This window comes from Catharus ustulatus, chromosome 6, assembly GCF_009819885.2.
Source record: "Catharus ustulatus isolate bCatUst1 chromosome 6, bCatUst1.pri.v2, whole genome shotgun sequence".
In the NCBI taxonomy this organism is placed as follows: domain Eukaryota; kingdom Metazoa; phylum Chordata; class Aves; order Passeriformes; family Turdidae; genus Catharus; species Catharus ustulatus.
In genome coordinates this window covers 32,851,678-32,866,298 of record NC_046226.1, presented here as the reverse complement: position 1 = coordinate 32,866,298, position 14,621 = coordinate 32,851,678, and the positions used below count along the sequence as shown (strand labels likewise).

At 40.5% G+C, this 14,621-nt stretch overlaps 1 protein-coding gene across 6 annotated transcripts in view; it reads left to right on the top strand.

Moving 5' to 3' along the window:
• Window positions 1-14,621, top strand: part of FSIP1 (fibrous sheath interacting protein 1) — a 78,238-nt gene that overhangs the window by 56,822 nt on the left and 6,795 nt on the right. For all 6 annotated transcript variants that reach the window (XR_004418308.1, XR_004418307.1, XM_033063495.2 and 3 more), the window contains one exon: window positions 12,516-13,062. Coding sequence is in view for 4 of the 6 variants with exons in the window: in XM_033063495.2 (XP_032919386.1) it covers window positions 12,516-13,062 (547 nt within the window). In the remaining 2 variants the exon portion in view is untranslated. The remainder of the gene's footprint in view (window positions 1-12,515; window positions 13,063-14,621) is intronic.

Below are 14,621 nucleotides of genomic sequence, written 5' to 3'. Positions count from 1 at the left end.
CACGAAATAAAGTTAAAATTTAAAGTTAGGATAAAAAGTACAACTTGTAGCAATTCAGAAGTACTACATTTTGGGTCTTTAAAAATTATGGAATTATTTCCATAGGGTTTGTTCCAAGAAATAATTCCCACTTACAAACTTCTTACTTATATCCTTGTATAGTACTATGTAAACTCTACAGCTGTGAGCAATGCAGCTTCGTGTCTATAGTGTCACATGAAAAGTAATTTTCTCCAACTTCTGTTACCTCTAGCAACCAGTTGCTTTCTCTTTCTAAAGTTTACAGAGTGTGGCATAGCTGATGAAACACACTATTCCTTTATTGGCACATTCAAGCCAGAAGCTATTGACTTGATATTTTTGAGAAAGGTAAAATTAAAACAAGTGTTGCCCCGCTTTGTAATGACTAAAATAGGCGTGCTTATGAGAAGTTCTTGGAGGCAAAACTTAATTGTTTTTACCTGTATAACCTATAGGCTTCCTTTAAAAAACTGTTGCAATTATCATGTCTTGTCTCCAGAGTTTTCACCTACTTTGCTACTCTAAATAAGATGAAAATTGTACAAACTCATGTCTCTTTTTCTGTTAAAATTTTTCTTTGTCAGAGAAAGAAGGGAAAAAAATCTAGGAGTCTGTTCTCAACTCCACATTCACTGTGTGACTTTTACCAGTACTATAGGTCTGGCTGAGATCAATAAAACCTTGCACAATCCATATTCTCCAATATTGTATTTTATTAATCAAGATCAAAGCAGTTTCCAGGTTGCTGTTCATAAATGCACTAACTACAGAGCATTAATATGGGTCACAAGTGATATTGAGTCTAGATATGGCTTTGCTTTCATTTAAAATAGTATCATATGTATAATATATCATATACGTATGATATATAATAAATATTATATAGTTAGATTAATATATAATGACTGTAGTATATCTGTATCTATGTTATATATGTTATAAATATATCGACTTTACAAAAATCTTTCCAGGCATAAGAAGAGTACAAAGAGCATTAGTAGGTGTTGGAGCCAGTGAGCCAGGAGTCTTTCTGAATTCTTCAGGGAGAAAACAGAGCGCAGAAATTAAATGAAAGCCTTTGAATGAATTGAAATATGTTAAGCCAGTCACACATGAAAGTGTAAATTTAAGTTTTAGAATTAGTAAGTAAGTTTTAGAATGAGTTTTAGGTGCTTTTAGTGAGGAAAAGGTCTCAGATGCCAGAGCAGCAGTGCGAGTTCTAGTGAAAGTTGAAAAACATAGTCCTAGATACTAGTGTTGTCAGTAGAGGCTCCAGAAACATTGTTTTAAACATAAAAGCACTATAGTAAGAATATTGCTTGCATTTTTCAAATAAAACAAAAAAATATTTGCTTTTGCTTTTGCTTTGCTTTGCTCATTACCATCACCAACAACTGAGAAGAAGACAAGAGTTGCCTGGCAACATCAGTCCTGCAGGAGCTCCAGGAACACCTTCTGCTTCTGTGTGAGACTATATACCAAAACTTAGCATAGACTTTAACGCTTGTAACTCTGTGCCTTTCGAAACTGCTATGCCTTTATAATAAACAGCTTCATAGCAACTACTAGCTACTTTGCTCATTTAAGAAGACAACCTGATGAAGTTCATGCCTAGAGCATTGGAGAGCATGCCTAGAGCATTGGAGAGTTAACACCTCAAGTATGTGTCACAACAGATAGTGACACTTAATATGTGCTCTATTACATGTTGAACTCTCCCAAATTATTTTTTATCAGGATTTAATATCTACATATTTCATATCTTTGATAATAGATATTAGTATATTGTTTTGTTTTCTTCTATTATTCTATATATATGATAATTTATACTCTACAGTATATAATAGGTATGCACAATATATATATCTATGAAAAAAACCATCTAGATTCCTATATACACAAAATTTCAGGTCAGCTCCAAGGCAGTTTGTCCAACGATGACCTAAAGTTGTCCCTTTCAAGGATAAGGAGAGACACCATCCATTGGCTGAGGCCAGCCAAGCAGTGCTGACTTTTCCTCTTGGTCTTTTTTGTCCTGTTTCGTTTTTCGTTTTCTGCCCCACGTTCCTGCTTCTTTCATGCTCTAAATTTTGCTGTTTTTCAAAGGCCAGGCATAAGTGCATGTTACAAGTGGGGTTTGGTGACTTTGGCCCTGCATGTACGGCATGTTCTCTCTTCACATGCATTCATAGGAGTGGGAAAATTCCAGCTGGGCTTTATGCAGATCTGGGTGCCTTCTTTGAAAAATGAAATTATACAAGGAGGTAGAATAAACCCTCCCATGGCCCTCAACCTGCTGAGGTGGCAGCAGAGGCTGTGACACCTTTGTCAGAGCCTTTGAATGCATCCTCTTCTCTTTAAAGCACCAAGTTTGTACTATGAGGTGGCTCTCTGCTACCAGCTGTGAGCAGCACAAGTACAGCTCTTTGCATTGGCGTGTTCATTCAATGCTCACCGAGAAGGATTCTTTTGAGCCACTGTCTCAGAACCTGGTACTCATTTATCGCCTGGTTGTGGGCAGCTGGTTCCTCTACCAGGTGATGGAAGAGGTTGCATGGTGGAGCAGTTTGAACGTCTGGAGGTAAATGGATGTCCTGAGGCAGCATCTGGTTGCCCACAATGAAGTTGTTGAGGCGTTTTGCTAGCACACATAAGCACAGGCTCTCACTGATATCTAGCAGCCGATTCAGCAAATGTCTCCTGCGCCACCGCGACACAGGCACCACATGGAGCAGGTGCATGACAATGGTCTTCATGCTGTAGATGGGAAAGCTGAAAGACAGCAGAAGATGGGTGAAAAACTGAAGACATTTAAAATGCACACTGTCAGGGGGTGCCTGCTTGGCGATGTGCTTGAAGAATTTCATCTCTGCCACAGCATAAGTCTCAGGCCAGGTTATCCTTTGGGTGTGAGCTTCTCTAGGCTCACTGCTCACAAAGATGTCCGAGTCACCTCTGCGCACCCCAAACAGGATCTGAATCCTGAAGATTTCTCTGCCATTGGTCACCTTGAATTGGCAGGAGCGTCTGGAGGGCAGCAGCATTAAATGCCAATTCTGTGACTGAGGCAAAACTGGCCAGATGGCTCTCACCAGCTGGTAGAACCAGCGGGCAGTTTTGTGCACATCCAGGTAGGAGTTAGTGCACAGGGTGTCTAGGAGGCTGGGTTCCTGATTGCTCCTCAGTTTCTCCTTGGGGTGGTGCAGGAAGCACAGCACATTCTCAGCCTGCTGCTCCTTCGTGCAGGTGCACTCCAGCTGCACGCGGACACGGAAGTTCCTCTTGTGTGTCTGCTCTACAGAGTGCAGCTCCAGGTGGAAGCTGTGGCCTTGGGGAGGAGTCATGGGAATGAGCACCTGGTACACAAAATCATGCTCACGTGGACTCCAACCTTCGAAGGCACTGCCCACCCCAATGGCTCCTTGCAGGCTTGGGTAGAAGCTGTTTGATAAGACATGTCTGAAGTAAATTGCAAAATTATCCATGAGGTTCATTGTCCACTCACAGCCTGCCTGCAGGTCCTGTACAGGCCACTGTATGCGTTCCATTAGAACTCTTCCAATGTTGTCGTCCAAATCATTGTCTCCTTGATAGACTGAGGGTGCAAGATCATTGTTTTCCGCATTTGCAGCCTCACTGACAACTTCATTTTCAATATTATCTTCTCCATTTGCAGAAACATTGCCAACTTCCTGTACATTGCCATCATCATTGCCATCTTCCTCCCGATTCGCATCATCATCACCTTCTGTGTTTCCAACATCAACTTCTTCATTTGCATCCCCGTTTCTACCTTCCTCTTCATTTGTACCATTGTTCTTTTTTTCATTGCCTTTTCTCCTCAGACTCCTTTTGCACCCCATCAGCCATAGGACCAAGACAAGGAACCCGAGCACAGCAACAGCTAAGAGCTGCAAGAGCTGCATCTGCTTCAGGGTGCGCTGCTCCACCTCCTGCTCCAACCGAATCCTCTCCCATTCCAGCTGCTTTGCATGGACTTCCATGCGAAATCGTGTTTCCTCATCCCAAGCATCACCCACGAGCTGTGGGTACTGGATGAGGCTTTTCAGGAGCACAAAAAGCAGTACTATGGAATTCATGGTCTGCAGGAAGATAGAGAGAAAACTTTGAGTGGGGCTGTGAGGGAGGCAACTAGCAGTGGGGGCAGCAGGGATGGGAATGCTGAGGGCTCTGAGGGCAGGAAGGACGGCCCCAGACAGCTGGCAGGCAGCAACGTCTGTCCCGCTGCCCCAGCAGCAGCAACAGCAGCAGCAGAAGAGTAGTGCCCTGCCCAAGGCTCTCCCATGGGGGTCTGTCCTGCCTGCAGGGGGAGAACCCAGCCCCGGGTGCAGCGTTTCTGCCCCGGCCCTTGTCCCCAGCCCAGCCTCCCCACCACGTGTGCACTCACCGCTTGCCCAAGCAACACTGGGCCACCGTTACCTGCTGGGGCCTTTTACAGCTGCCCCCATTGTGACATGTCCCCTGTGATGTCACAGGTGTCACAGTACATCACAACCGGGCCAGCCCCACCCTTTGTCCCCACCCTGGCTCAGCCCTTTAGAGTGGCCCTGGTGTACTGCTTAAGCTACCTTTGAGTGAAGCTTCTTCAAAGATCTCCCGCTGCTCTTCTGTATTGATTTTCATCTGCCCTCCACTGGCAATCACATAGATACCCATGTTGGAAGGCAACCTTGAGGATCATTGAGTCTAAGCTTTGACTCCTCACTGCTTGAGCTACGCTTCAATCTTGGAGACAGTGTGGTTGAAAATGTCCCGGAAAATCACACAGTCCAACAACAAACTTAACACTTCCTACTGCACCAATCAACCAGGTCCCCAGATACCACATCCACATGACTTTTATACCTTTCAGGACTGGGACTCAACCTTGTCCCTAGGCAGCCTGTTCCCAAGCATAGTATCCTTTTTGTTGAAGGAATATTTCCTAGAGATCCAATCTAAACCTCCCATGGCTCAACGTGAGGTCGTTTTCCTCTGTCATTTGTTTTGTTCCCTGGGCTAATGGAACCACCCCCACATAGGTACACACAGGGACCATCTGCATCGTATCAGGCCCTTGGGCTGTGAATCCAGCTCCTCCCACAGGAGAGAAAGGTGGTGTTTTTGCACTGTGCTTCCCATAATCCATCCAGTGGGACAAAATGGGTTGTCAGTGGGCAGAAGAGTTTCATTCTGCCTGGAATCGTATGCATGTGAAGAGAACCTTTATGCCAAATACATCAATGGAGGGAATCCATCCCCTTCCATGGAGAAGCAAAAATCAGAATTTTCCTACGAGAAAACGGAAAGGTATGGAGTGAAAGTCAGTGCTGGAATGTCCCCACATGTCCATGTGGATTTTGCTGAGCTGCAAGGCCAGACTGTGAAGAGGGGATCCCAGCAGACAGAGATCCCTCTTGCTCTGGGGCCTTCCATGGCACCTGCAGCAAAAGTGAGAGCCCTTCCTTGGCCTTTGCTTTCAGCAAGGCCCCAGTTTGGGCAAACCCTGAATTCCCTGTGAAAGCAGCTCAGATTTACACTGGTCGGCCTGAAGGAGGGATGCCAGAGGACAGACAAGCTCAACAAGTTGCGCAATCAGGCTTAGGCTACAGCTTTGTGCCCTTGTGTCTCTGGAGCCTTGGAGGGGAAGGCTGCATGGCTTGCAGTGACCTTCACCAGCTCTCCTGCTAACAGCACTGGGCACCCCAAGGCTGTTTGGTCTCAGCACAGGCAAGAGCAGGAAGAAACCCTCATCTGGCTTTGTAGACCCCTGAGACGAGCAAGGACAAGGAATGTGCAGTGCAGAAACCATCAGCACTGCACAGCAGCTTTTCTCAACCATCAATCACAGAAAGGTCAAGCCATACTGTTTGGGTTTGGAGTTTGTGTTGTCTTTGGTGTGCAGCCTTTTCCCCTACAGGAAAACCTGTGACATTTTCAATGCTGGTTACCTGGATTTGAGTGGACCCATCTCGGTGCTGCCTAGATGGAACTTAAAATTTTGCCTTTGCCCCTCTCTTTCCTCTGTTACTATGTGTCAGTCCAAGGCCTTGATATGTAACAGGGTTTCTCTTTTCTCACCTTGTGTTAGGAGCTGGGAGAGACGCCAACCTCCCTCCCCTGCCCCAGTTTACCCTCAGAGGTGGCATGTTGACAGTAGGGTAAGGTGACCTGTTGCCAGTGGCTCAGCTGCCAGCACCGGTGCTAGCCAACATGGAAGGCTCATCTGTATGGCTTGAGTCATCTGACAGCTGCCAGTGCCTGGGCTGTGTCGTGCCCCACATTGATCCTGCCATCAAGTCAGAGGGCTGCAGCAGGATGCCAGCGGGGGAAGCCAAAGGGACTTCAGTAAATCAAGTCTCCTCCATGTGTGGGCTCTTTTTGTCATTGAACCTGTTTCTTGTTTTTTTAATTTTCCTTCAAGTTCTTAATGAAATTAATTTTCTCTTCTAAAATTCTTAAATTGTTTTTTTTTATTGGAGATTTTATATTATTCCATGAGGCTGATAATTGCTTTGATGTTGAGGTTCTGATGCTCATAATGTTACAAGTTGAATTTTCTTTTCAGACAGCGGTGTTACCAGATGCCCAACAATCTCCTCCTCTTTTTGTCTGGTACTTCTGGTTTTTTTGCCAAGATACTTCAGTCGTTTCTGCAGTTTGGCTCACAACAGCAGCAGCTACCAAAAATTAACTAGCAGACCTTTTCATTTTGCCCTTACACAAACAGAAACAGTGGAAAATATAAGAGAAGGGAAAATTTAACTAACAGAAGGAAATACAGCAGAAGGAGGGAAAAACAGAAGCAGGAGTTTTTCTCCTATGGCTTGGGAGTCCTGTTCATTCTTGAAGACACATGTCATTGCTGAAGCACTACAGAAGTGCCCAAACCCACTGGACATAAGCACGGAACCACCAAATGGTAAATCATGACTGTAAAGAGCTCTGAATTTCTGAATCCATTATTCAGCTTTCAGCCTCAATTTTTAAGACTGTCTAATCCCTGCACATTACTGACCTCTCCAAAAACATGCTCACTGAGTTATGACTGTGTTTCTGGTCTACTCCCTTTAATATTTCTGTCATTACATTCTGAACTAACCCTTCTGAAGCAGCCATACAGAGGAAAGATTAACTTTTTTCTCTTTTTTCTCTTACATTCATTAAGCTTTTTCTCTTAACATAGTGTTTGTAAAACAAACAAGCAACCACTAGGAACAGTAAAATGACATGCTGAACTCTTAATATCTTTGTGAAAGCAGATGTGTGGGTCTCTGTTCTGGGTTTGGCTGAGATGTTAATGTTTTCTTAGCAGCCTATAGGGTGCTGTATTTTGGATTTGTGACCAAAAAGTGCTGATAACTCACCTTTGTTTTAGCTATTGCTGAACAGCATTTGTACAACATCAGGGCCTTCTCTGGTTCTCAGTCTGCCCTCCCAGACTGAGGATGTGTAGCAGGCTGGGATTGAGACAGATGACCCAAACTAACCAAAGAGAAATTCCACCCCAATGCATATAATCTTATATACAGTAATAAAAAGGGAAAAAGAGGACTCTACAAAGTTAACCATTTTTTGCTCAGAACTGGCTGGGTGTTGGTCTACCCTTGGGAGATGCTGAGTGATTGCCTTTGCATTGTTTGTTTTGTTATCTTTCTCTTTCTTTACTTATTAAACAATTTTTATCTCAACCCAGAGGTTTTATTGCTTTTACTCTTCCTTTCTTTTCTGTTACTCTTTTTGCTCTTCCTTTCCTTTTATCATTCCCCACTGGGATGAGGGAGTGGGGAGTAAGCAAGCATCTGTGTGGTGGTTAGCTACCTGCTGGGGTTAATTCACAATGGACATATTACATTAATTTAAATAATTTTAGAATTTACGGACGCCAAACTGCAAAAGAACTTTGGGCTTTCAGCATTTCTGGAAATTGTAAGAAACTCTTCCCACAAGGACATGATGTGTGTGGTTTGTATGCAGCCTATCAATAATATTTCACAGTTGCACTGACCAATGCTGTTCATAGATAAGTACATGATGCAGAAAGGTGAGACCTTGGAGTTGATGGTACACACTGAGTTGAGTGATGTGGAGATAGAAGACAAGAATTGCCTTTTCAAAGCAGAATAGGGCTGTTTAAGAAACTGTCAATAAGTTATTGAATAACTAAAACTTACAAAAATTCCCTGGGCTGATCAGTCAAAAGTCTGAACTTTGTCTTGATAGATCAATATTCTCTTAAAATGGAGCAGTTTTATCAGGAAGAAAGCAATTACCTTAGAATTGGCTGTTGCAGTCTCACACACCAGTAAAAACGTCAGCAAGTTAAGCATCAAAGTAAAATATTTCAAACAAAGTATCATGAGAACTATTGATTGCAGCATTTTCAGACTAAGGAACAAAGTTTCCATGTTTATACATGTGCCAGATACATGAGTCCTTAAATATCCTGACTTTGTAGTGCTTGCTCATTTACTGTCTGTCATTTTTTGATTATTTACTATAATTAGAATAATCCTGACATGTTAGCTTTCTCCCCATGGTAGAATATGATAAAGGCTTTCTGTGTAAGTCTGTTTTTGTTACTGTATGGATATAGAAAGAAAGCCTAAAGATTTGAACTTGAAAACTTGTAGTCACAGCAGGGCTGTCCACAGCGAACTACAAGTTTGCATTCCTACCACATGCAGTAAGGTTTTCTCTATAGACTCCTGTCACAGAGGAATTCAGCAAGGAACAAGAAATCTTCAGTCAGAGGAGGGCCACAAGTGTGTGAAAAGCTAACCACACATAAACAGTAAAGGTCATTAGCAGGCTCCTAAACTCCTGGCTAGGAATTAGTTTTTTGGATCATTAACGGTAAAAAAGCCTAGGAAATGAATAGGACTCAGTGTCCTATTAAAAATTAGCCAGAACAATTAAAAGGTTTTCTAGTTTTTAATGGGAACCAGACCTGATACCTCATTTTCCCTTGTCTAGTGGGTTGTTTCTGCATTTTGAATGACACTCATTTTATATCCTTGTATTTTTAAAGAAATGTCTTGAAGTATTTATTCTGCATAGGAGTTGTAAATTATTTACAATGAAGGGAGTGAAAGCTTGGGAGATGTAGAAACCAGTGTCTCCCTAGGACTGTGTTACTGATTCCAGGTCATGGCTCTGAACTATTACAGTTGGTTGTGACTGGATTGCTTCTGATGTGTGCAAATATAGACTCTGCAGACTCCTAATACTGTTGTTGTATTATGCAATTCCATGAGTTCAAATACTCATTTGGTTGCAAATGCACTGCCTTTTTTTCTGAGATGTCTTTCCCTACGGTGTTTCCCTAAACTCTGTTTCCTGATGTTAACAGCAGCGCCTTCTGCTTTCATTTCAATGTAAATTCCTGGCTGCTGAGTGGATGACTGATGGCTATTTATCTTCTCTTCCACTGTGTATTTTTCCTTAAGCCTATGGTCGCTTGAGTTTGGCAAAAGAAAACAACAGTGTGCCTTTAGTATTTAAAAATGTAATTTTTAGAGAGGTTTATTAAATACTTTCCTTATCTTTACATGCATGTCTTACAAAATATCCAAAGGGAGAAAAAGAGAAAGAGGGAGAAAGAAAAAGGAAGGAACAAAGAAATGTTTTACACTGTCTGCTTTGGCTGCAGGCCTGCTGCTGTGGAGAAAAAACAAGCCCACTAGTTCCCAAACTTTTAACTCTATAGTTCTTATATTCATTTCCCACCCCATATGCCTTAGGCTCTAAATCTTCTCCCTCTGGTAATAATAAAGGAAATCTATGAATACAAGCCATATGAGCTTCCTGAAAGAAAAAAAAAAAAAGAAGAAAAAAGTTTGGATGAGGGAAAATGGACTGCAGATAAATGGGGTGGGGATAGGGGAAATAAAAGGACCAAAGAAAGGCAGGGCAAGATAATCTTCCTCACGATCTTAATTTTGTACTGATCATTCATTTGCTTCATATACATAATTCCTTTCTGCAGTGAGTGGATTGCCCTGTCATTAACATAAAATTAGCTTCAAATGATCTTGGCCAAGAGTTTTGAAATATGTTAGTGTAAAACCACACGCTCATTTCCATGTGGGAATCCATGTGGGTTTCCAGATGTGAGGATCTTCTGTGTTACAAATATAGTTATGTTTACACAGTATAATCTGCTCTGTGGATATACCCTCGATGCAGCTGTGCTTCCAGTAGTGGTCTCTTATGTTATACTCTTCCTGTGTGAATGCATCTTGTTTCTTACAGTGAGTCCATTCTGATAATCACTGCTTGGAAACAAATGTTATCCTGCAAATTAAAATACTTCTTCAAGAAATTAAAGGACTTCAGCTTGGGCTAGTGGTTTAGATTAAAAGTGAAAATTTGAAATATTTCATGTTTCATTTTTCATTCATCATAGTGTTTTGCTGCTAATTATTTTTCCCTAATTATTTTCATCAGTGAGTGTGTTCTGCGCTGGGATTAAAATTGAGAAGACTAAGTAAAGTTTGAAGATGTAATATTTTGAATGCTTCCTATGTAAGCACTTAAGCTTGTGGTTTAATTTCAGTAAAAATTATCAAAAATACATAGATTGATACCAAGATTACTTGAATCTCAATATAATTGCCTGATTATGTGTTCATCTAAATAAAGATCTGTACCCGTAATGATAATCTGTCGATCCTCTTTTTCTTCCCCTTTTTTTCCCCAGTAATTAAAAGCCCTTAACATCTTGATTTCTTTAATGCAGTTGCCTTCTGTTTTATGTGAAAGAAAGAAACTTGGAATATCTTTGGGAAGGAAATAGATATCTGCAGGAAAAGACTGCTGGCTTAAATAACACTATAGAGCTGAGTTTATGCGCATCAGTTAGTGCCTGATCTGTACAGTATTTGGTCTGTAGCAGTGGTTATTAGCCATTATTAAAGTTTGAATATACAAGGACAGAATGGTGACTGAAGGTAACTTAAAATGCCGTTCTTGTTCACCTTCTAGTGTCCTCTTGTAATTTTTAATAGCCACAAGTTTTTCAAAGAAATATTCTTTCCTTCCTGACTGAAAACTGTCCCCGTTGATGAACATGAATAATCAGTTTTCCGGTGTAATGCACATACCCTGTGGTACCTTGGCTGTAACCAAGTCATGTCTTATATAGCAAACAGGATCCTGTAGTTGGATCAGAGACCTTCAGCGAAAAAAAATACCAGCTGAACATCTAATATTGATCTCTGCTCTGAAATGACAGTAGCTTCATCCTCTAGCACAATGTAAAATAAATTCTCTATAAAAGTCATTACACAACGAATAAAAATTTTGGTTTACATAAATCACTGTAGCCTAAGGGTTCATCAGTGTGCCAGCTGATCTTTTGTGTCTTGGAAGTAGGGTAAAACTGAGATTTTGACTGTACAAAGCATTTTGCTCTATAATAAATGTTGCATAGCATTTCCAACATTTTTTATATATATTATGATATCTTCTGTAGCTCCTATTTAATGGGCAAATGTATTACACATATCTAAAAATAGTCTTGTTCTTATCATTATAATCTTTAAATTGTCAGGAAATATTGTGCTACTCTTTTTTCAGGATCATTAAGATTGTAAAAGCTGGAAGTAACTGCCTATTGCTAACCTCTTAAAGCAAAATTTCCTTTGCTATTCTTCACCATAACCAGCTAATATCTGTCATCATCTTTAATATCAAATTTTAAGGAATGTCTAATAAAGGAGACCTGTGTGATAAAAATGATGGGAGTGTGCCAGTCTCTGAATCAGAAATTAACTGAAAAAATACATCTGTGAACTTGAAGGAAGCACTAAAACTGTCCTACGGAACAGGACAGGAGCTTTCTTCTGTCACATGCCATGGGTCATGCTTGCCATGGTAGGTAACTGATGTGCTTTGTGTCTCATGGTTGAGAGAGACTATGTGGCATTTCTATCGTGAGAATTTTTCAGAATATTTCTGCTGGGAATATTTCAGTCAGTATGTGGCATTCTTCGTGGGCTGGTGCTGTCTAAAACCATTTCTAACCCCAACTGCATTACCACAACAGCTTTTTAGCAACGTGCTATTTTGTTTGCATTAACTAAAACCTTGAAGAGTGTGTGTGTGTGTGTGTGTGTGTGTGTGTGTGTCTGTTTATGTATGTGTCTGTATGTATTCACAACAAACCAAGAAATATGAAAAATTACATGCTCTGGTAATTACAACCCAGTCAGATCTCAAGGAAGACTCTGCAGAATCATAGACCTCTCAGTGCTTTGTGGACATCAGACTTCTTTCCTAACTTGCATCATAGAATCTATCTAGAACCTAGTGAGGATGCTGCATAAATTTTGTGATTATGGAAATGTATATTTAAATTCTGTTTGAATTGAAAAACATTGATATTTGTTCAAGGACTCTGCCAGTGTATCTCTCAAGCTGTTTTATGGCACTGCTTTTCATTAATTATATTTTGACAGAAGAAATTCTCGCCTTTTTTTGCTTTTCTTCAGACTGAAGAACAAACGAGCCTCTCTGAAGAGCAGCTTAAGACCCTTCTGGAAGAATGTATGCAGCCTCAGAGAACAATAAGTAACGTTACCATGCCACAGTCTCAGGAATCTCTTTCTTTTGGATTAAGTCCCCCTTGTTACACAAGTCAAGACTCCACTCTTCACTCCACATCTAGTCTTTCCAAAATGTTAGTTGAAGACCATATTGTAGGGATGTTAATGGCTCAGGAAAAGGCTGGACTTGAAGACAAAAGCTTGTGTGTTAATGCAGAGAGCAAAATCCCTGGCTGCTATATCAGCAAAGCATTGGCTGGTAGTCACTTATCAAAGGATTCACTGGCCCAAACAGAGGAACCTGATGACCTAGAAGGTTTACAGAAGATGGAAGATAAGAGTATTACTGAAGGTTACTTTATGTCAAGAGCACTCAACATAAAAAGATTGAAGAAACCTTCTTTCTTGGGTGAACCATTATATTGCATCAGCATGAACAATGAGCCATCCACAGAGGCTGACATTCTCAGCATACCACTGCAAACCAAAGGAGGTGAGACTCTTAACAACCCTTTAGAATAGGCTTTTGATTATAATGAAAAAACCTAAGCAGGTTCTCACCAAAGGTATGCACCAATACACACTGATTATTATGGGGGGACAAGAATGTTCTTTCAGAAAACATAAAACTGTGCCAAAAGTAATACACACAAAATAAGAGAGTGTTTATTAAAATTCTTACCCTGAAATAATTGACTAGGATTTTTATGAAATATATCACTGATGTTGATTAATTCTGTCAACTGGAAAACAGTATTGAAAATACATATGGATTACCTTTTTGGTAGTAGAATGTCACGTTCACTGTTCTGTGGAGAGAAAATATTCTTGCAGTAGCTGGTAAAAAATGCACATGAAAATCCATGTGTTTCATGAAAGTTTTTAATAAGGTAGACTTGGTCATATAAAAACAAACATGTCCTGACTATATTAAACTGCTTTTTGGAAGTTCAAATTTACACACATAAGATACCAGAATTAATAATACCGAACAATTTCTATAAATTACTTTTAGTTTGGTAAAAGAATAGACTTTAACCAGCAAAAAATTAAATATTGTCTCTGTCTGCTATTATCAAAAGATTGTGAAAATGTCTCATTTTAATGTTTTTTACTTATATGTAATTACATAGTGATATTGTAATCTAAATCTATATTTAGATTTTTAACCTAAAACTATTTCTCTTCCTGGAAGGCTAACTGTTCAAATAAGCTAGATTTTAAGCAGGTAAACCATTCTGTTTTTCTTAAAAGTTTTGACAGTATGAAGTTTGTGGTTATACTGCTACAATCTAATCTTACTAGAAATCAATACTTTTTGCTATGTCTGTCAATTGATCTTTGTTACACTGGTAATCTGTTCTGGATTTAGAGAAACTTTTTTTTTTTTGTCACATACATCAGTAATTTAGAAGAACATTCTAATATACCTCTGCTATGTTATAATTTTGTAATTAGGATCACAACACTTTCTTTGATTCTTTGTACTTAATCTGTCTGCAGTTAGGGGAATGTTAATATTTTTTCAAAGTTAATCTGCCTATCAGAATGCAGGAAGTCTTGTTATTACTGTTTTTACACTTCCAGACAAAGTCAATATCCATACTTACTGGCACTGTTTTCCCCTTATGAGATTTAAGTGATAGCTTCTACGTGAAGAGAATAGAAATAGCACCTGTAGAAAAAATTGAGTGGTTGTAGTGCTTTTTGTTCCTGGTAGGTTACTTATCAACTCCCTTCACAAGGGAAGAGAGTGGTCTGCCCAGTGGAGAGCAGGGTGGCAGTGGTGGTCATGGGGAACACCACAGAGATCCCCTCTGCCAGGGACAACCTGAGCTCATGCAGGAGTAACATGATTGCATACTACACCCCAGGCTTCTTTGGCAACCAGCAGTGAGAAAATCTCAGTAACTTGCTACCTTCACTTGAATTAAAATTCTCCTGTAGTCCGAACAGATGGAGCACGGTCAGAGCCAAGCGTGACCTAGCTCCCAGCTCCCATTAGCAGTGTGTTTTGAGAGGGATATGTTAAATCAAGGAAAGCACTGTGCA